Raw genomic sequence first — 24,491 nt, 5'->3', positions numbered from 1 at the left:
TTTTGTTAGATATGGCCCAGGGTTCTAGTCTGTCAAATTCTAGTCCCGATTCTGGTCGTAAGTGGAGGACTACCTATTTACCATTTTTAATGTGGTTAAATAGAGGTTTTTCTTTGTTTGCTTTTTGCTATGAATCAGCATAATAAGGATTTGGGCTAAATCTTGCCATTTTAACTCGTTTCGGAACTTTTGATTTGTTTCTTCATTCTGCCTCCTTACCTGTTCCTTATGCTGACTGTTATTTCTCTCTCCCATTTGTAGCCTTGCTCTATAAACCTATAAACCGAGTTGCTCGAAGCACCAATGTTTTACAAGTGAGTAAAAACCCCACAGGGAATTGGGGGGTGGGGGGGTGGGGGGAGGAAAGAAAACTCAGGAAGTCTCCCCAGCTGTTTCTGATAATGGAGGGACGTGTGGCAAATTTAATTCAGAATACAGCTGGGAGGGACCTAGGAGGTCATCTACTCCAACCCCCACCCAAGCAGGAGACCCTCCTCCATTTTGTGGTATACAAAATAAACACAGTCACACAAAAAATACAGGTGAAGCCCCTTTTATTCCTTCACTTTGCTTCCAAGCTCCAAATGTCCTTGACTGGAGACAAAAAACTCCCCCACAAGCAGTTACGAGAAGGAGGAAATGCCGTTTAAATTATAAAGAGTAAAACACAACGCAAACCAGGCAAGATAAGGGCTTGAAGTCGCCAAACTCAAGAGAGGAACAATAAACTAGAGATATTTCCACACTTTGTTTCCAGCATTCACCCATATGCATGTCTGTCCTCTTATCCAGTTGTCACAGCTGCAGCCCATGAAGGGGATCAGGGCCCTTTCCTCCCCCGTAGACCACGCCATTCACGTTTCTCCCTTATTCTCTCCTCCCTGTGTGCCCTAGGATGGAGAGGGGATGCGCCTGGGTCCTCCTCCGACTACCCAGCCGGCCTCTGCCCTTTCCCAGCCTCCTCCAGTACCACCAGTACAATTCCACTCGCTGTAGGGGAGTCAGTCTCCAACAGGGGCATGACCATTTCTGACCAATAGGCAGTCCAGTCTCTTCTTGAAAGCTTCCAGGGGTGAAGCTCCCGCCATTTTAATTAATTCAGAATAGAGCTTGGGAGGGACCTCAGAGGTCTTCTAGTCCAGCCCCCAGCTAAAGCAGGAGATCCTATACCATTTCAGACAAGGGACTGTCCAATCTCTTCTTGAAAAACCTCAATTATTTGTTGTTGTTGTTGTTTTAAATTCTCTTTTGGGATCCCAGGATCTGTTGAAGCACACGCCGACCGATCACCCCGATTACCCGCTTCTCCAGGACGCCCTTCGGATTTCCCAGAACTTCCTCTCCAGCATCAACGAGGACATCGATCCTCGCAGAACGGCCGTCACTACCCCGAAAGGAGAGGCAAGCAGGCTGTTGTGTTGTGATGAGGCTTTTTTTTGTGGGTAGGGTGGGATGTCCCTTAAAAAAGACGGACTCTCTCTGTGTGGACCAACTTAGGGCCCCAAAAAACCATCAGCAAAGCAAAGTGGAGATTTGCCAAGATTCCCAAGATAGACTGCCCCTGTGGCTGGAGGCCCCACTAGGGTCAAGATAAGCTGTCCGTGTGATATCAGGATGAGTGCAGTGCTCTTTGGGAAGGGGATGAGACGGCTAGGATAGGATTCTGAGGCTTGTCTGTTAACATTTGTAATTTTCAAAACTAATTTTCTGTTGTAATGACAAGGCAGTCGAGGTGTTTGATCATGATCAACTGAATCATGATGATCTTTATTGGAGTCTAGTCTTGCATTTATACACATTTTTAGTAATCCTCCATCACTGGTTAACTTTGGTTACTGCTTAACTTTCGTTACTGTTTAGCATAATAGTAATTAACACAATTAATTATCTCTATTTAAAGTCTAACATATGTTTGCTTCCTCTCTCTAATCCTCCTTTAGATTAGTGACTTTGTTTGCCTGAGTTGTATTTGCTTGTAAACATTCTTTATCTGAGGTTTGCCATCCAAGATAGGAACATTCCTGCAATTACAGCTCTACAATTTTCAATAACGATTATTGATTTAGGATCCATTTCGTTCATTAAATTTATTGGCCGCTCATTTTGAAGCGACTCTGGGCAGCTTATAACATCAGTTACAGTGTGGTATGATGAGCAGCATGTTAATATATATATGTGTGTGTGTGTATGTGTGTATGTGTGTACACACACACACATATATATGTACACACACACATATATACATACATACATACATATATATATATATATATGTTCATACACACACACATATATACTACAGTCAATCATCCATTTATCTGTGTATCTTCATCTATCTTTATCTATTTTTCTACATTTTATGTAAAATGTATGAAATTATATAAATTAGCAGGTAACTGTATATGTTGATCTATTTGTGATAATTTTAAAGCACATGTAACTATACTAGCTCGATACCCGTGCTTCCCTATGAAACCACGTGAGCGGGCAAGTTTTTGGGGAGGAAAATAAAGGGGGGGGGGAAATTCTGCCTCTGCCTACCAGCATCCATCAGTATTCATCTGGCTTGTGTCCTGTCAGTGGGTGAGAGAGCCGAGGGCTGTTTGGAAACTGAAAGAGTATTTGCTGTGTGAGCAAGAAGGAGGCAGCTAGGAGCCTGGGCGGGGCTTAGCTCAACTGTTCTGTACTAAAGCTGGTTGCTGCTGTGAAAGTGAAAGTGAAACTCCTCTGCTTGTGTTTTACTTTTGGAAGAGATTTCTTTTTTTCAGGTGGGGAGGGGAGTAGAACTCCTTAGCATCAGAGCATGTTAATAATAATAATAATAATATAGGAAATACTGTAAATGCTCTGAGGGTCATTTGGAAAAATCCTTTCTTAGTGAGCCCCTAGAAGCCAAGAGGAACATACGTGCCAAATTTCAACTTTGTAGGCTTTACAGTTCTGGAGATTTTGTGAGGATGCTTGAGCGGTATTTCACTTTTATATATATAGATGGAAGATCTCTCTTCCTCTTTCTCTTTCTCTCTCTCTCTCTCTGTCTGTCTCATCTATCTATGCTTTAAAATCATCAGAAATAAATCAGTTACTTTGAAGTAAGATGGGCAGTCTGTAAATTGAATAAATAAATACAAATAAATAAATAAATAGATTAAGTAAATAAATAAGTAAATAAATAAATGCATTAAAATAATCAGGAATAAATAACCCTAACTCAACCGCATGATGACGCAGTGAAAATAAGAAAAAATGAGTGGTTTGTAATTTATTTATTTTTTTAATATATTGGGGATTTATCGGGCTGTTGTAGGATGCTTACGATCGCTTTGAAATGAAATGGACGGCTAGGTAAAGTTAAATATATATGGAAATGAATTTGATGGCTGAAGCCGTTGCTGTGAATCGATGCCTTTTTGTCATTCATCCTAGAATTGAACCCCTTTTTCAAAACAGGGCAGGGCAATTTTTCTGCCCACCCTCGGCATTCAGAGGTCCCAGTTTCCCATAGCCTCTGAGCATGCTATCCTAAACAGGTCCTATCCTGTCCTCATCATTTAATGACTCCATAATCCCTTGAGGGGTGGAGTCTGGGAAACTGAATGGAACTGAGTGTTTCCTGGCCGGATACCTTTCCCTGTTGCCAATGGGGAGTTTTATCAGGCAGATAAATTCTCCTTGTGCCCAGAGAGAGAAATATATCTGCCTCTACCAAGGATCGAACTCACAGCCTCCTGATTCTGAGGCGAGAGCTCCACCTCTAGGCCATCGCACCACTCAAACGGCCCCTATCCTGTCCTATATATAAAAAGCCACAGGGCCTTTGTGGAGTTATGGGGTGTGATGTGTTTGTTTGGGGTTTTTTTTGACTGTTTTCCCTCCTCTGCAGAACCGCCAGCTGGTCAAGGATGGGTTCTTGGTTGAGGTGGCCGAAGGATCTCGCAAGCTGCGCCACGTTTTCCTTTTTACAGACGTTTTACTCTGCGCCAAGTTGAAAAAAACGGGCGTTGGGTGAGTCTCGGGGTAACAGGAGCCCATAGGATGGGTTGCAGAGTAGCCATGGGAAGGGAAGGGAATAGAATCAGAACAGAACAGAACAGAACGGAAATGAAACAGAAACAGAATAGGAACAGAAACATAATAGAATAGAATAGAATTTGAAATAATAGGATAGAATAGAATTTGAAATAATAGGATAGGATATGGAAGGGAAGGGAAGGGAAGGGAAGGGAAGGGAAGGAAAGGAAAGGAAAGGAAAGGAAAGGAAAGGAAAGGAAAGGAAAGGAAAGGAAAGGAAAGGAAAGGAAAGGAAAGAAGAAAGGAAAGAAGGAAAGGAAAGGAAAGGAGTGACTAGAATAAAATGGAATAGAATAGAATTTAGAATAGAATTTAGAATAGAATTAGAACAGAATTCAAAATTCTGTAGGATCAAATAGGATTTGACATAGAATAGAATTCAGAATAGAATAGGATTCAAAATAGAATCGAATAGAATTTGACATAGAATTCAGAATAGAATCAAATTTGACATAGAATAAAATAGAATTCAAAATAGAATAGAATTCAGAATAGAATCGAACAGAATTCAGAATAGAATCGAACTTGACATAGAATAGAATTCAGAATAGAATAGAATTCAGAATAGAATAGAATTCAGAACAGAATAGAATTCAGAATAGAACACAACACAACAACAATAGAATAGAATAGAGCAGAACAGAATAACAGAGTTGGAAGGGACCTTGGAGGTCCTCTAATCCAACCCTCTGAATAGAAATTAGAATGGAATGGAGTAGAGTAGGGTAGAGTAGAGTAGAGTAGAATAGAATAGAATAGAATAGAATAGAATAGAATAGAATAGAATAGGAGAACAGAGAAGAGAATAGAGAAGAGAAGAGAACAGAACATATTTTTCTTGGCAACAATAGGGAAGTGGGCCCTCTGGGATCTCCTGGTGGCCTCCCATCCCCGACCTGTTGGCAGGCTGGTCCTCGGTCGTCCTTGGGCTGGGCCGGAGGGTTCTAGAGTCGGCCCAGGCCAAGCTCGGCGGTCTTTCTGTGCAGGAAAAACCAGCAGTACGAGTGCAAGTGGTACATCCCCCTGGCGGAGCTGGTCTTCCCGTCCTTGGAAGAGTCCGACTTGTGTCCACACGTCCAGGCCATGCCGGACCACGACCTGGAAGACATGAAGATCAAGATCTCCTCCATGAAGAGCGAAGTGCAGAAGGAGGTCAGTGGAGGGCTGGCGGGCGGGTGGCTTAGTCCCACTTCATAGAGAAAGGCGCTGGGGCCCTCAAACGTACGACCATTCGTTTAAGCGACCGCTTAAAGTCATGACGGCACTGAAAAAAGGGACTTGGGACCGTTTTTCACACTTAAGACCATCGCAGCCTCCCCAGGGTCACGTGATCAAAACTCAGGCCCTTGGCAACCGGTTCACAGTTATGACGGCCGCCGTGTCCTGAGGTCACGTGATTTCCCCTTGTGCGACCTCTTTGTGGTTCGCCGGCAGCAAGTGAGGACGGCTGAGGTCTCAGAGAGCGAGGACTCAGGTGTGGGGCCCGCGTGTGATGCAGGGATGGGGCCAGGACCATCAGGGAGTGGAAGGCTGCCTTCGGAGGTTGTGGAGGCTGGCAGCAGCGAGGAAGAGGCCCCCGAGGAGCCTGTGCCCAGGGCGCGTGCGCGCAGGGCCGCTCGAAGGGAAGAGCAGCTACAGCAGCACCGACGACTTGGGAGTAAGGCTGCAAGGTGATGGCTCCTCCCTTCAGAGATAAAAGCCAGCTGAGAAACCGGAGTTCTTTGCAGGAAGCAAAGACGTTTTTGCACTCGAGCCTTGTGGACGTTCGGATTCTCTTAGTTTGTGTTTGGAGACTTTTCTTGTGTTTGAAATAGTTCTTGGCAACTTTATCCAGTGTTCTCGGCAGCCTTGCACCACCTTGGCAAGGCTCGTTCTTATCTGGGACAACGAGTTTGAAACAGCCTTTGAACCGGGAAGGAACGGAATTCGTAAAGAATCATTAAAAGGTTTTGCTGTTACCTGTTTCATGGTTGTTTCCTTGGAAAACAAGGTTTGGGTCAGAACACTTCAGCCCAGCAAAGCCTTAAGTTGTTAAGTGAATCCAGCTTCCCCTTGGACTTGGCTTGTCAGAAGGTCGCAAAAGAAGGACGCCGCGGCCGTCATAAATATGAGTCAATTGCCAAGGGCCTGAATTTTGATCATGTGACCACGGGGTTGCCACAAGGACCCTAAGTGTGAAAAACGGTCGTAAGTCACTTTTTTTCAGTCCGGTTGTACCTTTGAACGGTCGTTAAGTGAACTGTTGTAAGTTGAGGGCTACCGGTATGAAAGAGAATCAAGAAAAGGCCGTCTTGAGTTTCTTTCTGATGCTGCTTCGTTTTCCCGGGGCAGAGTTTATATTTTCTTACTGGTCTCAGCGCATTTTTTCCCTAAGTCCTCCTTGCGGAGAGACAGAAGGGGGGAAGGGGGGTTAAAGCCCTTTTGGCTGAGGGTCCAACTGGGAGGTTTGGATCAACGGTCTGAAGTCCTCCTCTTCTTCTTCTTCCCCAGAAGGCCAACAAAGGCCAGAGCCGAGCCATGGAGCGCCTGAAGAAGAAAATGTTCGACAACGAGTTTTGGCTGCTGCTCAACTCGCCCTCCATCCCGTTGCGGATCCACAACCGCAATGGCAAAGTAAGGAAGGCCGCGTGGTGGGATTGGGGACGAGGAGGGGAGGCTGTGTGGGAAGCACATTTATTCTTCCGCCTCCTCCTCCTCCTCCTCCTCCTCCTCTCTTCCTCCTCCTCTTCCTCCTCCTCCTTCTCCTCCTCCTTCTCCTCCTCCTTCTCCTCCTCTTCCTCCACCACCTCTTCCTCCTCCTCCTTTCCACACACCTCCATCCCTTCTAGCACTGATGATGTTCCTTAGTTGGGCCATGAAATGTCTGCAAGAAAACCACCAAGCTCAGAGAGCATTTAAACCCACAGTCCTCCTCCACCACCTCCTCTTCCTCCTCCTCCTCCTCCTCTTCCTCCCCCCTCCTCCCTCTCCCTTCTAGCACTGAAGATGTTCCCTAGTTGGGCCATGAAATGTCTGCAAGTAAACCACCAAGCTCAGAGAGCATTTCAACCCACAGTCCTCCTCCACCACCTCCTCTTCCTTTTCCTCCCCTCCTCCTCTTTCTTCCTCCCCTCCCTCATCCTCCCCTCCCTCCTCTCCACGCACCTCCATCCCTTCTAGCACTGATGATGTTCCCTAGTTGGGCCATGAAACGTTTGCAAGAAAACCACCAAGCTCAGAGAGCATTTCAACCCACAGTCCTCCTCCACCTCCTCCTCTTCCTTTTCCTCCCCTCCTCCTCTTCTTCCTCCCCTCATCCTCCCTCCCTCCTCTTCCACACACCTCCCTCCCTTCTAGCACTGATGATGTTCCCTAGTTGGGCCACGAAATGTCTGCAAGAAAACCACCAAGCTCAGAGAGCATTTCAACCCATAGTCCTCCTCCACCTCCTCCTCTTCCTTTTCCTCCCCCCCCTCCTCTTCTTCCTCCCCCTCCTCATCCTCCCCTCCCTCCTCTCCACACACCTCCACCCTTCTAGCACTGATGATGTTCCCTAGCTGGGCCATGAAACGTCTGCAAGTAAACCACCAAGCTCAGAGAGCATTTCAACCCACAGTCCTCCTCCACCTCCTCCTCCTCTTCTTCCTCCCCCCCTCTCCTCATCCTCCCCTCCCCTCCTCTCCACACACCTCCATCCCCTTCTAGCAGTGATGATGTTCCCTAGCTGGGTCACGAAATTTTGCAAGAAAACCAACCCAGCTCAAGAGAGCACCAAAGGACCCCACGGTCCTCCTCCTCCTCCTCCTCCTCTGAAACCCCCTCCCTCCTCATCCTGATCAGGTTACCTAGTTAGGTACTGAAACGTCTGCAAGGCCGTGGAGCTCAGAGAGCACCGAGGACCCCCCCACAGCTTCTCCTAGGAGGTTGCAACGCCCCTTTGACGAAGCCCCTTTTCCTTGCGTTCTCTTTTCAGAGCTACCTGTTCCTTCTGTCCTCGGACTACGAACGGTCAGAGTGGAGGGAAGCAATCCAGAAACTGCAGAAGAAAGGCAAGTCGTGTGATCGATCGAACATCCCCTCCCCCCTCTCCATTAAGGACCCTCGTGGTTTTTCAGCTGGCGGTCCACAGAACAAGACGGCGGAACCAGGACTGAGTTCTGAGACTCATGGGCGTGTTAAATATGATTTTTTCTCCCTTTCAGGGGTGGCTGTGGAGTCTGATCTTTGAGTCTGGGGGTGTAGGAGAAGGAGTGGCAGAATCTAGGGGTGGAGTCAAAAGAGGAACCAGCCTAGAATCTCTATGTAGCCAATTCCCCTCCAGCGCCCTTGACCCTTAACTAACTCTCAAGCAGATACTGACTGTTAGTTGAGAACATTTCTGTGCCTGAGCTATTTATCAATACATCAGTTTAACCGGACATTCCTATGTCCACCTGATCTTTTGTGCGTGACAAGAAGGGAAGGGAAGGGAAAGAAGAAAGGAAGAAGGGAAGGGAGGGAGGGAGGAAGGAAGAAAAGAAGGAAGGAAGGGATCAGGTTTAAGAAGGAACAATGGCAGGGAGAAAAAGGAAAAGGGAGGGAGGGAGGGAGGAAGAAAAGAAGGAAGGAAGGGGTCAAGTTTAAGAAGGAACAATGGGAGGGAGAAAAAGGAAAAGGGAGGGAGGGAGGGAGGGAGGGAGGAAGAAAAGAAGGAAGGAAGGGATCAAGTTTAAGAAGGAACAATGGGAGGGAGGAAAAGGAAAAGGGAGGGAGGGAGGGAGGAAGGAAGAAAAGAAGGAAGGAAGGGGTCAAGTTTAAGAAGGAACAATGGGAGGGAGAAAAAGGAAAAGGGAGGGAGGAAGAAAAGAAGGAAGGAAGGGGCAAGTTTAAGAAGGAACAATGGGAGGGAGAAAAAGGAAAAGGGAGGGAGGGAGGGAGGAAGGAAGAAAAGGAAGGAAGGGGTCAAGTTTAAGAAGGAACAATGGGAGGGAAAAAAGGAAAAGGGAGGGAGGGAGGGAGGAAGGAAGAAAAGAAGGAAGGAAGGGGTCAAGTTTAAGAAGGAACAATGGGAGGGAGAAAAGGAAAAGGGGAGGGAGGAAGAAAAGAAGGAAGGAAGGGGTCAAGTTTAAGAAGGAACAATGGGAGGGAGAAAAAGGAAAAGGGAGGGAGGGAGGGAGGAAGGAAGAAAAGGAAGGAAGGAAGGGGTCAAGTTTAAGAAGGAACAATGGGAGGGAAAGAAGGAAAAGGGAGGGAGGGAGGGAGGGAGGGAGGAAGAAAAGAAGGAAGGAAGGGATCAAGTTTAAGAAGGAACAATGGGAGGGAGGAAAAGGAAAAGGGAGGGAGGGAGGGAGGAAGGAAGAAAAGAAGGAAGGAAGGGGTCAAGTTTAAGAAGGAACAATGGGAGGGAGAAAAAGGAAAAGGGGAGGGAGGAAGAAAAGAAGGAAGGAAGGGGTCAAGTTTAAGAAGGAACAATGGGAGGGAGAAAAAGGAAAAAGGAGGGAGGGAGGGAGGAAGGAAGAAAAGGAAGGAAGGAAGAGGTCAAGTTTAAGAAGGAACAATGGGAGGGAAAAAGGAAAAGGGAGGGAGGGAGGAAGGAAGGAAGAAAAGAAGGAAGGAAGGGGTCAAGTTTAAGAAGGAACAATGGGAGGGAGAGGAAAAGGGAGGGAGGGAGGGAGGGAGGAAGGAAGGAAGGGGTCAAGTTTAAGAAGGAAGGAATTCTCCAACCGAAACACGTCCATAGCCCAGAGTCATCAATCATGTTCTCCAATTAGGAATTTTCGAGGGCAAGAAATTCAGGTCGCTTAGTTACAATCTCTGCAAGATGAGAATGGAATGTGCTTTCGGTTTTAAACCTCCGCACTGCTCCTTCAAATTTCTTCCCTCCCCCCCCCGCCTGTTCATGGCAACTCTGAAATAGGCATAGAAATATTTTATGAGTTCACACACACACACACACACAAAACACACACACACAGTCAGGATTCCGGCAGTTACCCCCATTTAAATCATGAGTCTCGAGCCAAACTTCCAGAACTTCCAAAGGATTTATTGGGAGTTAAACTGTCCGGCACTGCCTGGGTGCAGCCGACTCTGAGACAGGTCATTCACTGTCACCCTTGACCCTGGTTTTTCCCCCACCCCCTCTGGGTGTATCCCAATTTATATTCTCCAATGGGACACATCCATAGCCCAGAGTCATCGATCATGCTCTCCAGTTAGAATTTTGGCGTGGCAGAAACTTCAGTCACCTAGTTACTATCTCTGAAAAACTATGCATGGAATGCACTTTCGATTTCCAAGCTGCTGCACTGCCCCCCCTTTCTGTTGGCAGCTCTAAAAGACCATAGAAATATTTTATGAGTTGACATTCAGCTCCCCTCACTTCTTGAAGGTGACCCGTAACAACACAAAAAGAAAACAAATGTATTTCCGGCTTTTCACTAAACTTTTGCTGTTCCTCTTAGATCTCCAGACTTTTGTGCTGAGTTCTGTGGAGCTGCAGTATTTGATGGGATCCTGCTTCAAGCTACGGACCGTCCACAACATTCCGCTGACCTGCAACACCGACGGTGAGTGCGCTCACGCCCCAGCTGCTCCTGGCACCATCGATCCACATGATTGCAAATTGGCAACGGGCTTCGGTTTACGCCTCCCACCGTCACGGGAAGGGGCTGGACTTTGCAGTGACTCCGGGTATCTTACGCAGGTGGTCCTTGAGTTACGACCAGGACTGAGCCCAAAATGCATGTTGCTAAGCGAAACGTTGGTTCAGTGAGGTTTGCCCCATTTCATACGACTTGTCTCACCACGTTCGATTAGTCACCCGGTCGTTAAGTGAATCCAGCTTTCTCCCATTGTCGGAAGGTCGCAAAAGGGGAATCGCGTGGTCCCAGAATGCTGCGGCCGTCGTAAATGTGAATCAAGCATCCGCATGTCACTCGCGTGATCCTGGGCAGGCTGCAACAGATCATAAGTGTGAAAAATGGTCGTAAGTCCCTTTTTTCAACGCCATTGTAACTACAAATGGTCACTAAGCGAACTGTTGTAAGTCAAGGACTGCCTGTAATTTAAAAACAAAAACAAAAAAAGCAACACACAGGTAGTCCTTCAGTCCTTCAGTTCATTCAGTGACTGTTTGAAGTTACGACGGCATCGGAAAAGTGACTTACGACCGTTTTTCACGCTTGCGACTGTTTTTCACACTTTTGACCAGTCACGTGATTAAAACTCAGGTACTGATTCATATTTACGACGGTTGCAGCGTCTTAGGGTCACAATGATCCCCTTTTGCGACCTTCTGACCAGCCACGACCACGGGGAAGCCAGATTCGCTTAACAACCGCACGGCTCGCTTAACGACTGCAGGGATTCCTTCACAAACCTGGTGAGGAAGGGGTCGCAAAAAGGGGAGAGGAACCTCACTGAACCACCCTCTCGCTTGGCGACGGAAAGGTTGGGCTCCACACTGCGGTCGTAAGTCGAAGACCATGCCTGTCCTTCTGGTTCCCGTTCATGACAAGTTCAAAGCGCCCAGTGTCCAGTTGGTCCTTTTTCCCACCAGCAGGTGGCGCTGTGCCCTACAAGAGAGTCGCTTTTGCAAACTATCCCGAAAATAATATATATATATATATTTTCCTGCTTTCTTGAAACGTGGAGGAGGCCACGAAACAATTTTTTTTTTTAAAAAAAACACTTAATACTTGGAGTTGTTCAGTCATAAGATGCTCGGGAAAAGTTGCGGCCAATTAAGCTAACTTTTTTTTTACTTGTTCAGATGATTCCCGGACAGAGCTCTCGGTCACTAAAAGTAGCACGTGGGGGGCTCCTTCCCACGAATTTGACCCCCAATTAGTGGCTCCTCTCTGCCTTCTGCAAGCACCCCCGCCTCCTTCATTAACGGCTCCCCGCCTGCAATCGGACGAATCTCTCTTTTTAGCGGGATGATTTTCCTCCTTAGCATTTCTTGGGGGTTGCAACAATTCTGACCTCGTGAAAAGGAAATTAAAAACCATTCCTGCCTTTTTGGGTAAATGTTTTTGTTTTTTTTAAATTTATCCTTACTGTTGGATGGTTGTTGGTTCGTTTTCTTTTTTTTTCTCCTTTTCGTTTTGCGTAGGAACTTTGGAAATGAAATAAAAATTTGTGGGAAGGAAAATAAATAAATAAAGCCACCTCTCTTTCTCTCTCTCTCTCTCTCTCTCTCCTCCTCCTCTCCCTCCCTCCCTCTCTATCCTCCCACTCTCTCCCTTTCCCTCTCTCTCTCACCTCCCTCTCTCTTTCTCCCTCCCTCCTCCCTCCCTCCCCTCTCTCCCTCTCTCCCTTTCCTCTCTCCTTTCCCCTTTCCCTCTCTCTCTCCTCCTTCTTCCTCTTTCACTTTCTCTCTCCTCCTCTCTCTTTCTTTCCCTCCCTCTCTCCCTCCCTCTCTCCCCCCTCCCTCCATCTTCCTCTCTCCCTTTCTCTCTCCTCCCCTCTCTTTCTCTCCCTCCCTCTCCCTCCTCCCTCCCTCCCTCTCTCTCCCTCCATCTTCCTCTCTCCCTTTCTCTCTCCTCCCCTCTCTCCCTTTCTCTCTCCCTCTCCCCTTTCCCTCCCTCTCCCCCTCCCTCCCTCTTCTCTCTCTCTTTCTCTCCTCCTCTCTCTTTCTCTCCCTCCCTCTCCCTCCCACTTCCTCGTTCACTTTCTCTCTCCTCCTCTCTCTCCCTTTCTCCTCTCCCTCTCCCCCTTTCCCTCTCTCTCGCTCCCTCCCTCTTCCTCTCTCCTTTCTCTCTCCCTCCTCTCTCTTTCTCTCCCTCCCTCTCTTTTTCTCCTCCTCCCTCCCTCCCTCCCTCCCTCTCTCTCTTCGGGTCCCTCCTCCGCAGATGACCAACTTCAAGGAATGTGCGGCTTTCTACATGTCATTCTCCACTCGGTCAAGGGCTTCAAGCAATCTGCCAGTAAGTGCCAGATTGATTGAGTGGATCTAATTACTTTATTATTGTTATTATTTTTGGGATCTTCCCTGTGGCTTCCCTTCTCCAGAGCCTCGTATAGCATAATTTGACCCAGCTGCAGCTTCACCCAGGGAGGATCTGGGGTCATCCAGGCGAACCCCCTATTGTGTGGTCATTTTGCAAGGGATGGATCATCTGGGGCTCCCAATCAACCAAGGAACCCACAGTCCTCCTCCCCCTCCCCCCCTCCTCCTCCCTGCAAACATCCCTCCCTTCTATCACTGATAATGTTCCCTAGCTTGGTCGACAAGCATCTGCAAGTAAACACCCAAGATGAGAAAGCTTTAAGAGCGGTTGGCTTCCACTCCCAGAATCCCCCAGCCAGGATGCTTTAAGAGGGGTGGGCTTCCACTCCCAGAATCCCCCAGCCAGCATGCTTTAAGAGGAGGACTTCCACTCCCAGAATCCCCCAGCCAGCAGGCTTTAAGAGGGGAGGACTTCCACTCCCAGAATCCCCCATCCAGCCTGCTTTAAGAGGAGGACTTCCACTCCCAGAATCCCCCAGCCAGGATGCTTTAAGAGGGGTGGGCTTCCACTCCCAGAATCCCCAGCCAGCAGGCTTTAAGAGGGAGGACTTCCACTCCCAGAATCCCCAGCCAGGATGCTTTAAGAGGTGGACTTCCACTCCCAGAATCCCCAGCCAGGATGCTTTAAGATGGACAGACTTCCACTCCCAGAATCCCCAGCCAGCCAAAGTTAGGAAACTCTGACCTGAAGGATGAATTTTAAGAGGTTCCCCCAGTCGAAAGATAAAATGGATTTCCTATTTTCCTTCCTAATGTCCTTAGACCTCTACTGTACTCTGGAAGTGGACTCTTTCGGGTATTTTGTCAGCAAAGCCAAAACACGAGTTTTCCGGGACACAACGGAGCCACAGTGGAACGAGGTAAGCCATCCGCAGTGCCTCCGAGCAGGTGCAGAGTGCCTCTCCACTGTTTCCCACCAGGGCAAAATTCCGTTCAAAGCCCCTTTCTCCCTCACCTCCCTTTCTGTTGGCAACTCTAAAATGACCATAGAAATATTTTATGACTTGACATCCATAGGGAAAGCCAGATTCGCTTAACGACCGGGTTACCCACTTATCAACTGCAGTGATTCACTTAACAACGGTGGTTACCAACTTCACCCATGCAATGATTCACTGAACAACAAATGCAATAATTCACATTTCTCTTTGCAAGAAAAGTCGTAAAATGGAGCAAAGTTTCCTCAGCAAAGGACTCACTTAGCGAGATAAGGGTTGGTTGGGCTTGGTTGCGGTCATAACTTGAGGCGACCTTGTAACGATCAGAACGGAAGCTGAGCTGGACAGATTAACTTTAAAAAGAAAAGAAAAAAAGAAGACTCAGATTACTTCTTGACATTTTTATGAGTGGTTAAAAACACTGGGTAGAAGTGAGAGGAAGAAAAAGGATGAACGATCTTATTAAAAACAGGGATGATATAACTATAATCACTGTAAGTATTAAGAATATGAGTGAGTTAAACACAGAGAATGGGAATTGTACGGTATGGGAACTGTCATAGCAGGGGTGGGATGCAAATACTTTTACTACTGGTTCTGTGGGCGTGGCTAGGTAGGTGTGGTCATGTGACTGCATGGGCGTGGCTTCTTATTTCCCCAGTACATCCCTCCCCTCCCCTCCCCCATGCTCCGTTTTTTGCCTTCCTGGGCCTCAGGGAAGCCTCCTGGGCGAAGCAGTAAGACAGCGAGGGGGATCCTGGAACAGCTGATAGTCAGAACAGCTGATCGTCCTTTCCTTCCTTCCTTCCTTCCTTCCTTCTTTCCTTCCTCCTCTCCTTCCTCCTCCTTTCCTTCTTTCCATCCTCCTCTCCTTCCTTCCTTCCTTCCTTCCTCCCTTCTTTCCATCCTCCTCTCCTTCTTTCCTTCCTTCCTTCCTTTTCTTTCTGCCTCCCTTCCTTCCTTCCTTCCTTCCTTCCCTCCCTCATTCCTTCCTTCCTTCCTCCTCTCCTTCCTTCCTTCCTCCTGGGCAGTAAGACAGCGAGAGGGATCCTGGAACAGCTGATAGTCAGAACAGCTGGTCGTCCTTTCCTTCCTTCCTTCCTTCCTTCCTTCCTTCCTTCCTTCCTTCCTTCCTTCCTTCCTCCTCTCCTTCCTTCCTTCCTTCTTTCCTTCCTCCTCTCCTTCCTCCTCCTTTCCTCCTTTCCATCCTCCTCTCCTTCCTTCCTTCCTCCCTTGCTCCCTTCTTTCCATCCTCCTCTCCTTCTTTCCTTCCTTCCTTCCTTCCTTTCTTTCTTCCTCCTTCCTTCCTTCCTTCCCTCCCTCATTCCTTCCTTCCTTCCTCCTCTCCTTCCTCCCTCCCTCCCTTCCTTCCTTCCTCCTCTCCTCCCTTCCTTCCTCCTCTCCTTCCTTCCTTCCTCCTGGGCGAAGCAGTAAGACAGCGAGGGGATCCTGGAACAGCTGATAGTCAGAACAGCTGATCGTCCTCTTCCTTCCTTCCTTCCTTCCTTCCTTCCTTCCTTCCTTCCTTCCTTCCGTCCGTCCTCCCTCCCTCCCTTCCTTCTTTCCTTCCTCCTCTCCTTAATCCTCCTCTCCTTCTTTCCATCCTCCTCTCCTTCTTTCCTTCCTCCCTCCTTTCCATCCTCCTCTCCTTCTTTCCTTCCTTCCTTCCTTTTCTTTCTTCCTCCCTCCCTCCCTCCCTTCCTTCCTTCTCCTGGGCGAAGCAGTAAGACAGCGAGGGGATCCCAGCACAGCTGATAGTCAGAACAGTTGATCGTCCTGTCCTTCATTTCTCCCTTCCTTCTTTCCTCCTCCTCTCCTTCCTCCTCCTTTCCTTCTTTCCTTCTTCCTCTCCTTCCTTTTTCCTCCTCTCCTTCCTTCCTTCCTCCTCTCCTTCCTTCCTTTCTCCTGGGCGAAGCAGTAAGACAGCGAGGGGGATCCGGAACAGCTGATAGTCAAAACAGTTGATCGTCCTCTCCTTCATTTCTCCCTTCCTTCCTTCCTCCTCTCCTTCCTCCTCTCCTTCCTTCCTTCCTTCCTCCTCTCCTTCCTTCCTTCCTCCTGGGCGAAGCAGTAAGACAGCGAGGGGGATCCTGGAACAGCTGATAGTCAGAACAGCTGATCGTCCTCTTCCTTCCTTCCTTCCTTCCTTCCTTCCTTCCTCCCTCCCTCCCTTCCTTCTTTCCTTCCTCCTCTCCTTAATCCTCCTTTCCTTCTTTCCATCCTCCTCTCCTTCTTTTTCCTTCCTCCCTTCTTTCCATCCTCCTCTCCTTCTTTCCTTCCTTCCTTCCTTTTCTTCCTCCCTCCCTCCCTCCCTCCCTTCCTTCCTCCTCTCCTCCCTTCCTTCCTCCTCTCCTTCCTTCCTTTCTCCTGGGCGAAGCAGTAAGACAGCGAGGGGGATCCTGGAACAGCTGATAGTCAGAACAGCTGATTGTCCTCTTCCTTCCTTCCTTCCTTCCTTCCTTCCTTCCTTCCTCCCTCCCTCCCTTCCTTCTTTCCTTCCTCCTCTCCTTAATCCTCCTTTCCTTCTTTCCATCCTCCTCTCCTTCTTTCCTTCCTCCCTTCTTTCCATCCTCCTCTCCTTCTTTCCTTCCTTCCTTCCTTCCTTTTCTTCCTCCCTCCCTCCCTCCCTCCCTCCCTTCCTTCCTCCTCTCCTCCCTTCCTTCCTCCTCCTCCTTCCTTCCTTTCTCCTGGGCGAAGCAGTAAGACAGCGAGGGGGATCCCAGCACAGCTGATAGTCAAAACAGTTGATTGTCCTCTCCTTCATTTCTCCCTTCCTTCCTTCCTCCTCTCCTTCCTCCTCCTTTCCTTCTTTCCTTCTTCCTCTCCTTCCTTCCTTCCTCCTCTTTTTCCTTCCTTTCTCCTGGGTGAAGCAGTAAGACAGCGAGGGGGATCCCGGCACAGCTGATAGTCAGAACAGCTGATCGTCCTCTTCCCTTCCTTCCTTCCTTCCTCCCTCCCTCCCTCCCTCCCTTCCTTCTTTCCTTCCTCCTCTCCTTAATCCTCCTTTCCTTCTTTCCATTCTCCTCTCCTTCTTTCCTTCCTCCCTTTTTTCCATCCTCCTCTCCTTCTTTCCTTCCTTCCTTCCTTTTCTTCCTCCCTCCCTCCCTCCCTCCCTCCTCCCTTCCTTCCTTCCTTCCTCTCCTTCCTTCCTTCCTCCTCCCTTCCTCCCTTCCTCCTCTCCTTCCTTCCTTCTTCCTCCTCTCCTTCCTTCCTTCCTCCTCTCCTTCCTTCCTTCCTCCTCTCCTTCCTCCCTTCCTCCTGGGCAAAGCAGTAAGACAGCGAGGGGGATCCTGGAACAGCTGATAGTCAGAACAGCTGATCGTCCTCTTCCTCCCTCCCTCCCTCCCTCCCTCCCTCCCTTCCTTCCTTCCTTCCTCCTCTCTCTCCTTCCTTCCTCCTCTCCCTTCCTTCCTCCTCTCCTTCCTTCCTTCCTCCTCTCCTTCCTTCCTTCCTCCTCTCCTTCCTTCCTTCCTTCCTTTCCTTCCTTCCTTCCTTCCTCTCCTTCCTTCCTTCCTCCTCTCCTTCCTTCCTTCCTCCTCTCCTTCCTTCCTTCCTCCTCTCCTTCGTTCCTTCCTCCTCTCCTTCCTTCCTTCCTCCTCTCCTTCCTCCTTCCTCCTGGGCAAAGCAGTAAGACAGGGGGGATCCCGGCACAGCTGATTGTCTGAAGAGCTGATGGTCGGGACGGAAAAAAAAAAAAAAAGAAATACCTTAAGGAATTACTGGGTGGGGGGAACGCCAGTCAGCGATGTTGGGCATGTGCGATAAGGACTGACTGGGCGAGGAGGGGCAGTGCAGGCGGAGGGGGGCGGGGCCATCCAGGGGAACTTACCAAATTTGAAGATGATACCAAGCTGGCAGGAATAGCCAACACCCAAGAAGATAGGCTCAAGATCCAGAGGGATCTTGACAGACTCGAACCCTGGACCGTATCTAACAAAATGAAATTTAATGTAAAAAGTAAAGTCCTATACTTAGGCAAGAAAAACCCAAAGGACACCTATAATAGACTGGGTGAAACCAGGCTCAATAGCAGTGACTGGAAGGGGGATCTCGGAGTCTTAGTGGACAACCAGCTAAATACAGGGACTGGGCTTGGCTAGTCTAGGGAAGAGAAGGACCAGGGGAGACAAGACAGCATCTTCCAATATTTGAGGGGCTGCCCCAGAGAGGAGGAAGGGGTCAAGCTGTTCTCCAAAGCACTTGAAGGCCAGACAAGGAATAATGGTTGGAAGGAGAGATTCACCCTGGAAATAAGGAGAAACTTTCTGACAGTGAGAGAAATCAACCCATGGAACAGAAGTTGCCCTTGGAAGTTGTGAGAGCTTCATCACTTGACACTTTCAAAAAGGGATTGGACTCCCATCGGTCAGAAATGGTGTAGGGTCTCCCACTTGGGCAGGGGGTTGGACTAGATGACCTACAAGGTCCCTTGCAACTCTGATTATCTGTTATCTGATTTGCCGGTTCTCCAAACTTGGCAGAATCTTAACAACTAGTTCTATAGAACCGGTTTGAACCGGTAGCATCCCACCCACCCCCGTATCATAGTATTATTAGAGCTGTTAATTTATGTGCTATTATATATTATTAGTATTATTCTTTGTAAATGGGACAATATTTTTTACAGTATTAGCTATGCTTTTTGTTTTTTGTAAATAATATACCCGGACAAAACGCTGTCTTCTAAAAAAAGGCTTATGAATAAATCCTAAAAATAAATATAAAAGAAATAATGGTCTGAACCCATGTGGGGCACCCCCAGCCATTTCTCAACAAAGAATTGCCCGGAAAGAAACGATGTGCAATTATCAATTTACTGTACAAGCTGAAGATGACCTAAGAAGGCAGCTGGGAATTCATGGATTCTTTTATTTATTAATCCAATTGAAAGGCCTCCGGACTCTTGCCAGAGTCATTCTTGCTGCCAGTGTGGGAAGGCGCCTGCTTTCGTTTCTAGAAAAAGCTTTACTGCGGGCAATACTAGTCCTCGACATACGACCGTCGTAGAGCTGCCCTTTTTTTCACACTTAACGACTGTTACAGCATCTCCAGGCTCACGGGGTCAAAATTCAGACGCTTGGCAACCGATTCATATTTATGACGTGTCACAGCATCCCGGGGCATCTCGGGATCTCCCTTTAGTGACCTCCCAAGAAGCCAAGTCAGATTCACTTAATGACCGACAATTCGCTGAACAGCCCCCAAGGACGTAAAACGGAGCAAAACTCAGTTAACCTTGTTCACCACGGGCAAGTTTGGGCTGACCAAACGGCCGTTAAGTCAACGACTTCTTGTATGATCCAACATGGCTCCTCTAAAAATGAGTTTGTGTTTAGTCATGTTTCCATGGTATAATTATTTGACAATTTGCTGTAATATAGGTAGACCTCGATTTATGACCACAATGGGGGCCCCCAGATTTTTGTTCGTGACCTTTCGTGCCACTGTTGTTAAGTGAACCGCCGCAGTTCTTAAGTCAGTCCCATGGTCGTTAAGTGAATCAGGCTTCCCACCCACATCGACTTTGCTCGTTGGATGGTCGCAAAAGGGGACCCCGTGACACACACCCCCCCGTCCAGGGACGCTGCGACCATCATAAGTATCGAACCCGTTGCCAAACGTCTGAATTTGGATCACGTCTCCACGGTTAGGCTGTGTTGTAAGGACGAGGCAGTCGAGGTGTTTGATCATGATCAACTGAATCATGATGAACTTTATTGGAGTCTAGTCTTGCATTTATACACATTTTTAGTAGTCCTCCATCACTGGTTAACTTTGGTTACTGCTTAACTTTGGTTACTGTTTAGCATAATAGTAATTAACACAATTAATTATCTCTAGTTAAAGTCTACCATATGTTGACTTCCTCTCTCTAATCCTCCTTTAGATTAGTGACTTTGTTTGCCTGAGTTGTATTTGCTTGTAAACATTCCTTATCTGAGGTTTGCCATCCAAGATAAGAACATTCCTGCAATTACAACTCTACAATGCTGCAGTGGTTGTAAGTGTGAAACTTGGTCGTAACTCCGCTTTTTCCCTGCCGTCGTAACTTCGAACGGTCACTAAAATGGACCGTTGTATGTCGAAGACTGCCTGTACCGAGTGTCCGAATTTGAGATCGCCTGAGCACAAGGGATGCTAAAACGGTTGTAAAACTGGTCCTTTTTTTTCAGCCCCGGTTGTGACTTATAACCGTCACTAAGTGAACGGTTGTAAGTCAAGGACTGCCTGCATTCTCGCTTGTTTTTTCTTCTTCTTCTCGTTCTCCAAAACGGTGGCTGCTCCACTAAACTTCTCCCTCCCTGTCTGATTCTGCAGGAATTTGAGATTGAGCTGGAAGGCTCCCAGTACCTCCGCATCCTCTGCTACGAGAAATGCTACGACAAGACCAAGCTGAACAAAGACGACAACGAAATTGTCGATCGGATCGTGGGCAAGTGGCAAGTCCAGGTGCGGGGGGTGTGTAATCACAGCATGGGCGGGGGAGGGAGGGAAAACGGTCTCTTTTCACAAATCTTTCACGAGTCGGAGGGAGAGGAGGCTGTGGGGTTGCGTTCTCCTTGCAAGGAGAAAACTAGCAGGTCAAGGAAACAGATGAAACCCTCCCCATGTTTTGTAATAGGTGGGCTTCCACTCCCAGAATCCCCCAGCCAGGATGCTTTAAGAGGGGTGGACTTCCATTCCCAGAATCCCCCAGCCGGTATGCTTTAAGAGGAGGGCTTCCACTCCCAGAATCCCCCAGCCAGCCTGCTTTAAGAGGGTGGGTTTCCACTCCCAGAATCCCCCAGCCAGCCTGCTTTAAGAGGGAGGACTTCCACTCCCAGAATCCCCCAGCCAACATGCTTTAAGAGGAGGACTTCCACTCCCAGAATCCCCCAGCCAGCCTGCTTTAAGAGGGGAGGACTTCCACTCCCAGAATCCCCCAGCCAGCCTGCTTTAAGAGGGGAGGACTTCCACTCCCAGAATCCCCCAGCCAGCCTGCTTTAAGGGGGAGGGCTTCTATTCCCAGAATCCCCCAGCCAGGATGCTTTAAGAGGAGTGGGCTTCCACTCCCAGAATCCCCCAGCCAGGATGCTTTAAGAGGGGAGGGCTTCCACTCCCAGAATCCCCCACCCAGGATGCTTTAAGAGGGGTGGACTTCCACTTCCAGAATCCCCCAGCCAGCCAGCATGTTTTCTTATTGCTTTAATAAAAGAGTAACAGAGTTGGAAGGGACCTTGTCGGTCTTCTACCCAACTCTCAAATGTTATATTTCTCAACCTTGCTTACTTTCATTGAAGTCCATTCATCGCAGGATGCCAGCTGGGGAATTCTGGGAGTTGAAGTCCCCACCCCTGCAATTCGAGAGTTGGACTAATAAGTGAGATGAATAAGGTGCAGCTTAGAAACAGTCAAAAGCTTGATTCAATGTGTTCCTTTTTCATATTGGTGTTAAGAGCTGGGACCACTTTGGTGTTGTTGGTGATTTGCGTCGTACTCCGGGATTGGCAAGAGTTATAAAGAAAGCAAAATAAAAGACAATATTTGTAATTCAGGGCAATTGTGTGTTGGTGCTCTTGGAGTTTGGTGGTTTTCTTGCAGACGTTTCATGACCCAACTAGGTAATACCGTCAATGCTAGAAGGGAGAGTGTGGTTCTCTGAGAGGGGGAGGGAAGGAGGAGGATGGGGAGGAGGAGGAGGACTGAGGGGTCCTTGGTGCTCTCTGTGGTTGATTCTTTTCTTGCGGACGTTTCATGACCCAACTAGGTAACATCATCAATACTATAAGGAAGTGACACTTGTGTGCAGGAGGAGGAGGAGGAGTGTCATGCGAGGAGGAAGCCGAACAGCCGAATAGCCGACAGGGAGTGGGAGTGTGGCTCCGTTGGCTGGGGAGCAAACTGAGGAAGGGCAAAGTCCGGCTGGGCAGAGCAGGGGAGGTGTAGAACAAGGGAGAGGGAATTCGGAGGAAGACCCAGGCCTACCCTCTCTTCATCCAAGGGCACGCAGGGAGGAACGGAGAAAGGAGCAACGTGGGTTGGGTGGCTTATGGGGGAGGAAAGGGCCACGGTTCCCTCCATTAGCCACAGCTGGGAAGAGAGTTTAAAAGATATGCATACTGCGTGTGGCAGCGGCTGGGAACAAACATGAGTTTATCTTGTATCGACGTGGCTGATCTGTGTTCCTGGTGTCTTCCCAACCATGTGAGTTTTGCAGTGTTTTCAAATCTGGAATTGTTGCTCCTGCCCTGCCGGACTAATGACTTCCTTTTGCCTTGATTGGACTTTTAAGTTACAGTTTGTGTTGACCACGTTTTGGACTTGATTCTCTGCAGCCAAAGGCTGTTCCTGGGAGGGTGTTTTTTCCAGCCCAGAAGGTAACCAGGACATTGGGGGCAAAGTTGGAGCTAATAAAGGGACTCCTCATGATTATCTGACTGTGTTGCTTTTGTGCCACGCCCCTTCGGGTCATCACAAGGAGGAGGAATAATGTGGGGTCCTTGGTGCTTTCTGAGCTGGGTGGTTTTCTTGCAGATGTTTCATGACCCAACTAAGTAACATCATCAATGCTGGAAGGAAGGAAGGAGGGAAGGAAGGGAAGGAAGGAAGGAAGGGAAGGGAAGGAAGGAAGGAAGGAAGGAAGGAAGGAAGGAAGGAAGGAAGGAAGGAAGGAAGGAAGGAAGGAAGGAAGGAAGGAAGGAAGGAAGGAAGGTGTTAACCTTGGTTCTCTCTGAGCTTGATGGTTTTCTTCCTGGCGTTTCATGAAGGAACTAAGTAACATCATCAATGCTAGAAGGAAGCGGAATTTGTAAGAGAGAGGAAGGGGAGGAAGGAAGGAAGGAAGGAAGGAGGAAGGAAGGAAGGAAGGAAGGAAGGAAGGAAGGAAGGAAGGAAGGAAGGTAGGTGTTAACCTTGGTTCTCTCTGAGCTTGATGGTTTTCTTCCTGGCGTTTCATGACCCAACTAAGTAACATCATCAATGCTAGAAGGAAGCGGAATTTGTAAGAGAGAGGAGGAGGGGAAGGAAGGAAGGAAGGAAGGAAGGGAAGGAAGGAAGGAAGGAAGGAAGGAAGGAAGGAAGGAAGGAAGGAAGGAAGGAAGGAAGGAAGGAAAGGAAGGAAGGAAGGAAGGAAGGAAGGAAAGGAAGGGAAGGGAAGGAAGGAAGGAAAGGAAGGAAGGAAGGAAGGAAGGAAAGGAAGGAAAGGAAAGGAAAGGAAGGAAGGAAGGAAGGAAGGAAGGAAGGAAGGAGGGAAGGTGTTAGCCTTGGCTCTCTCTGAGCTTGATGGTTTTCTTCCTGGCGTTTCATGACCCAACTAGTAACGTCATTAGTGCCAGGAAGGAGGAACCTACTCTGATCTCTGCAAGAAGGCGTTTCATTCAGTAGCCAAAAATCTGGAATTCCACGGTAACCCCTTATTTTGACCGACCCTTTCATCCAAAACCAGAAACTTTTGTGAGATACACGGTGGCTAGAACTGGATTTAAATAAAGGGTTTTTGTTTTTTCTTATTCTTGTTTAGGAGGGTTTTGCAAACATCAGCCTGGGTCTGGCAACCTCTTTCTGGCGAAGAATTTTTTTACTCAAAGGCGGAAAGTCTTGTGGGCTGAAGCTCAACTTCATCGGATGAGATGCAATTTTCATTTTTTTAAAAATGCACCTTTTATTTTTAAAACTGTGTCCAAAAGGAGATTGCCAGACTCCTTAGGAGTTTTTGTCAAGCTGACATAATTAGAGCGTTGTGTTCTCCTTCCTTTTCCAATTCTTTCCCACTTCCTGTTTTATTTCTCTTCCTACGATCTGAACTGCTGCAAAATTCAACGGAGAGGGGGAGAAGAGAGAGAATGAGAAAGAGAATGAGAGAGAATGAGAAAGAGAACGAGAAGAGAATGAGAGAGAATGAGAGAACGAGAGAGAAAGAAAGAAGAAGGAGGGAGAGAAGGAGAGAATGAATGAGAGAGAGAATGAGAGAGGGAGAGAGAAGGAGAGAGAGAATGAGAAAGAGAATGAGAGAGAAAATGAGAGAATGAGAGAAACGAGAGAGAAAAGAAAGAAGGAGGGAGAGAATGAGAGAATGAATGAAAGAGAATGAGAGAGGAAGAAGAGAGAATGGCAGGGGAGAATGAGAGGGAGAGAGAGGGAGAAACAGACAGGGAGAGAATGAGAGAGAATGAGAGAGAGGAGAGAACGAGAGAGAGAGGGAGAGAGAGAGAATGAGAGAGAAAATGAGAGAGAATGAGAGAACGAGAGAGAAAAGAAAGAAGGAGGGAGAGAAGGAGAGAATGAATGAGAGAGAGAGATGAGAGAGGGAGAGAGAATGAGAGGGGGAGAGAATGAGAGGGAGAGAGAGGGAGAAACAGACAGGGAGAGAATAAGAGAGAGAATGTGTGTGTGTGTGAGAGAGAGAGAGAGAGAGAGAGAATGAGAGAACGAGAGAGAAGAGAAAGAAAGAAGGAGGGAGAGAGAATGAGAGAATGAATGAGAGAGAATGAGAGAATGAGGGGGGGAGAATGAGAGGAGAGAGAGGAGAAACA

General features: G+C 48.0%; 1 protein-coding gene across 1 annotated transcript in view; it reads left to right on the top strand.

Moving 5' to 3' along the window:
* Positions 1 to 24,491, top strand: part of LOC113429855 (active breakpoint cluster region-related protein-like) — a 96,190-nt gene that overhangs the window by 58,401 nt on the left and 13,298 nt on the right. The window contains exons 7-16 of the mRNA XM_087954603.1: positions 262 to 314; positions 1,261 to 1,401; positions 3,884 to 4,005; positions 5,058 to 5,223; positions 6,562 to 6,684; positions 8,024 to 8,099; positions 10,494 to 10,598; positions 12,885 to 12,959; positions 13,805 to 13,902; positions 20,299 to 20,430. Coding sequence (XP_087810729.1) covers positions 262 to 314; positions 1,261 to 1,401; positions 3,884 to 4,005; positions 5,058 to 5,223; positions 6,562 to 6,684; positions 8,024 to 8,099; positions 10,494 to 10,598; positions 12,885 to 12,959; positions 13,805 to 13,902; positions 20,299 to 20,430 — 1,091 coding nt within the window. The remainder of the gene's footprint in view (positions 1 to 261; positions 315 to 1,260; positions 1,402 to 3,883; positions 4,006 to 5,057; positions 5,224 to 6,561; positions 6,685 to 8,023; positions 8,100 to 10,493; positions 10,599 to 12,884; positions 12,960 to 13,804; positions 13,903 to 20,298; positions 20,431 to 24,491) is intronic.

This window comes from Notechis scutatus, chromosome 1 (genome assembly GCF_049901735.1).
Source record: "Notechis scutatus isolate UNSWTSFEM ecotype Mainland chromosome 1, rNotScu1.2, whole genome shotgun sequence".
NCBI lineage: Eukaryota > Metazoa > Chordata > Lepidosauria > Squamata > Elapidae > Notechis > Notechis scutatus.
The sequence above is the reverse complement of the archived record's forward strand: the minus strand, read 5'-3'. Positions and strand labels throughout refer to the sequence as shown.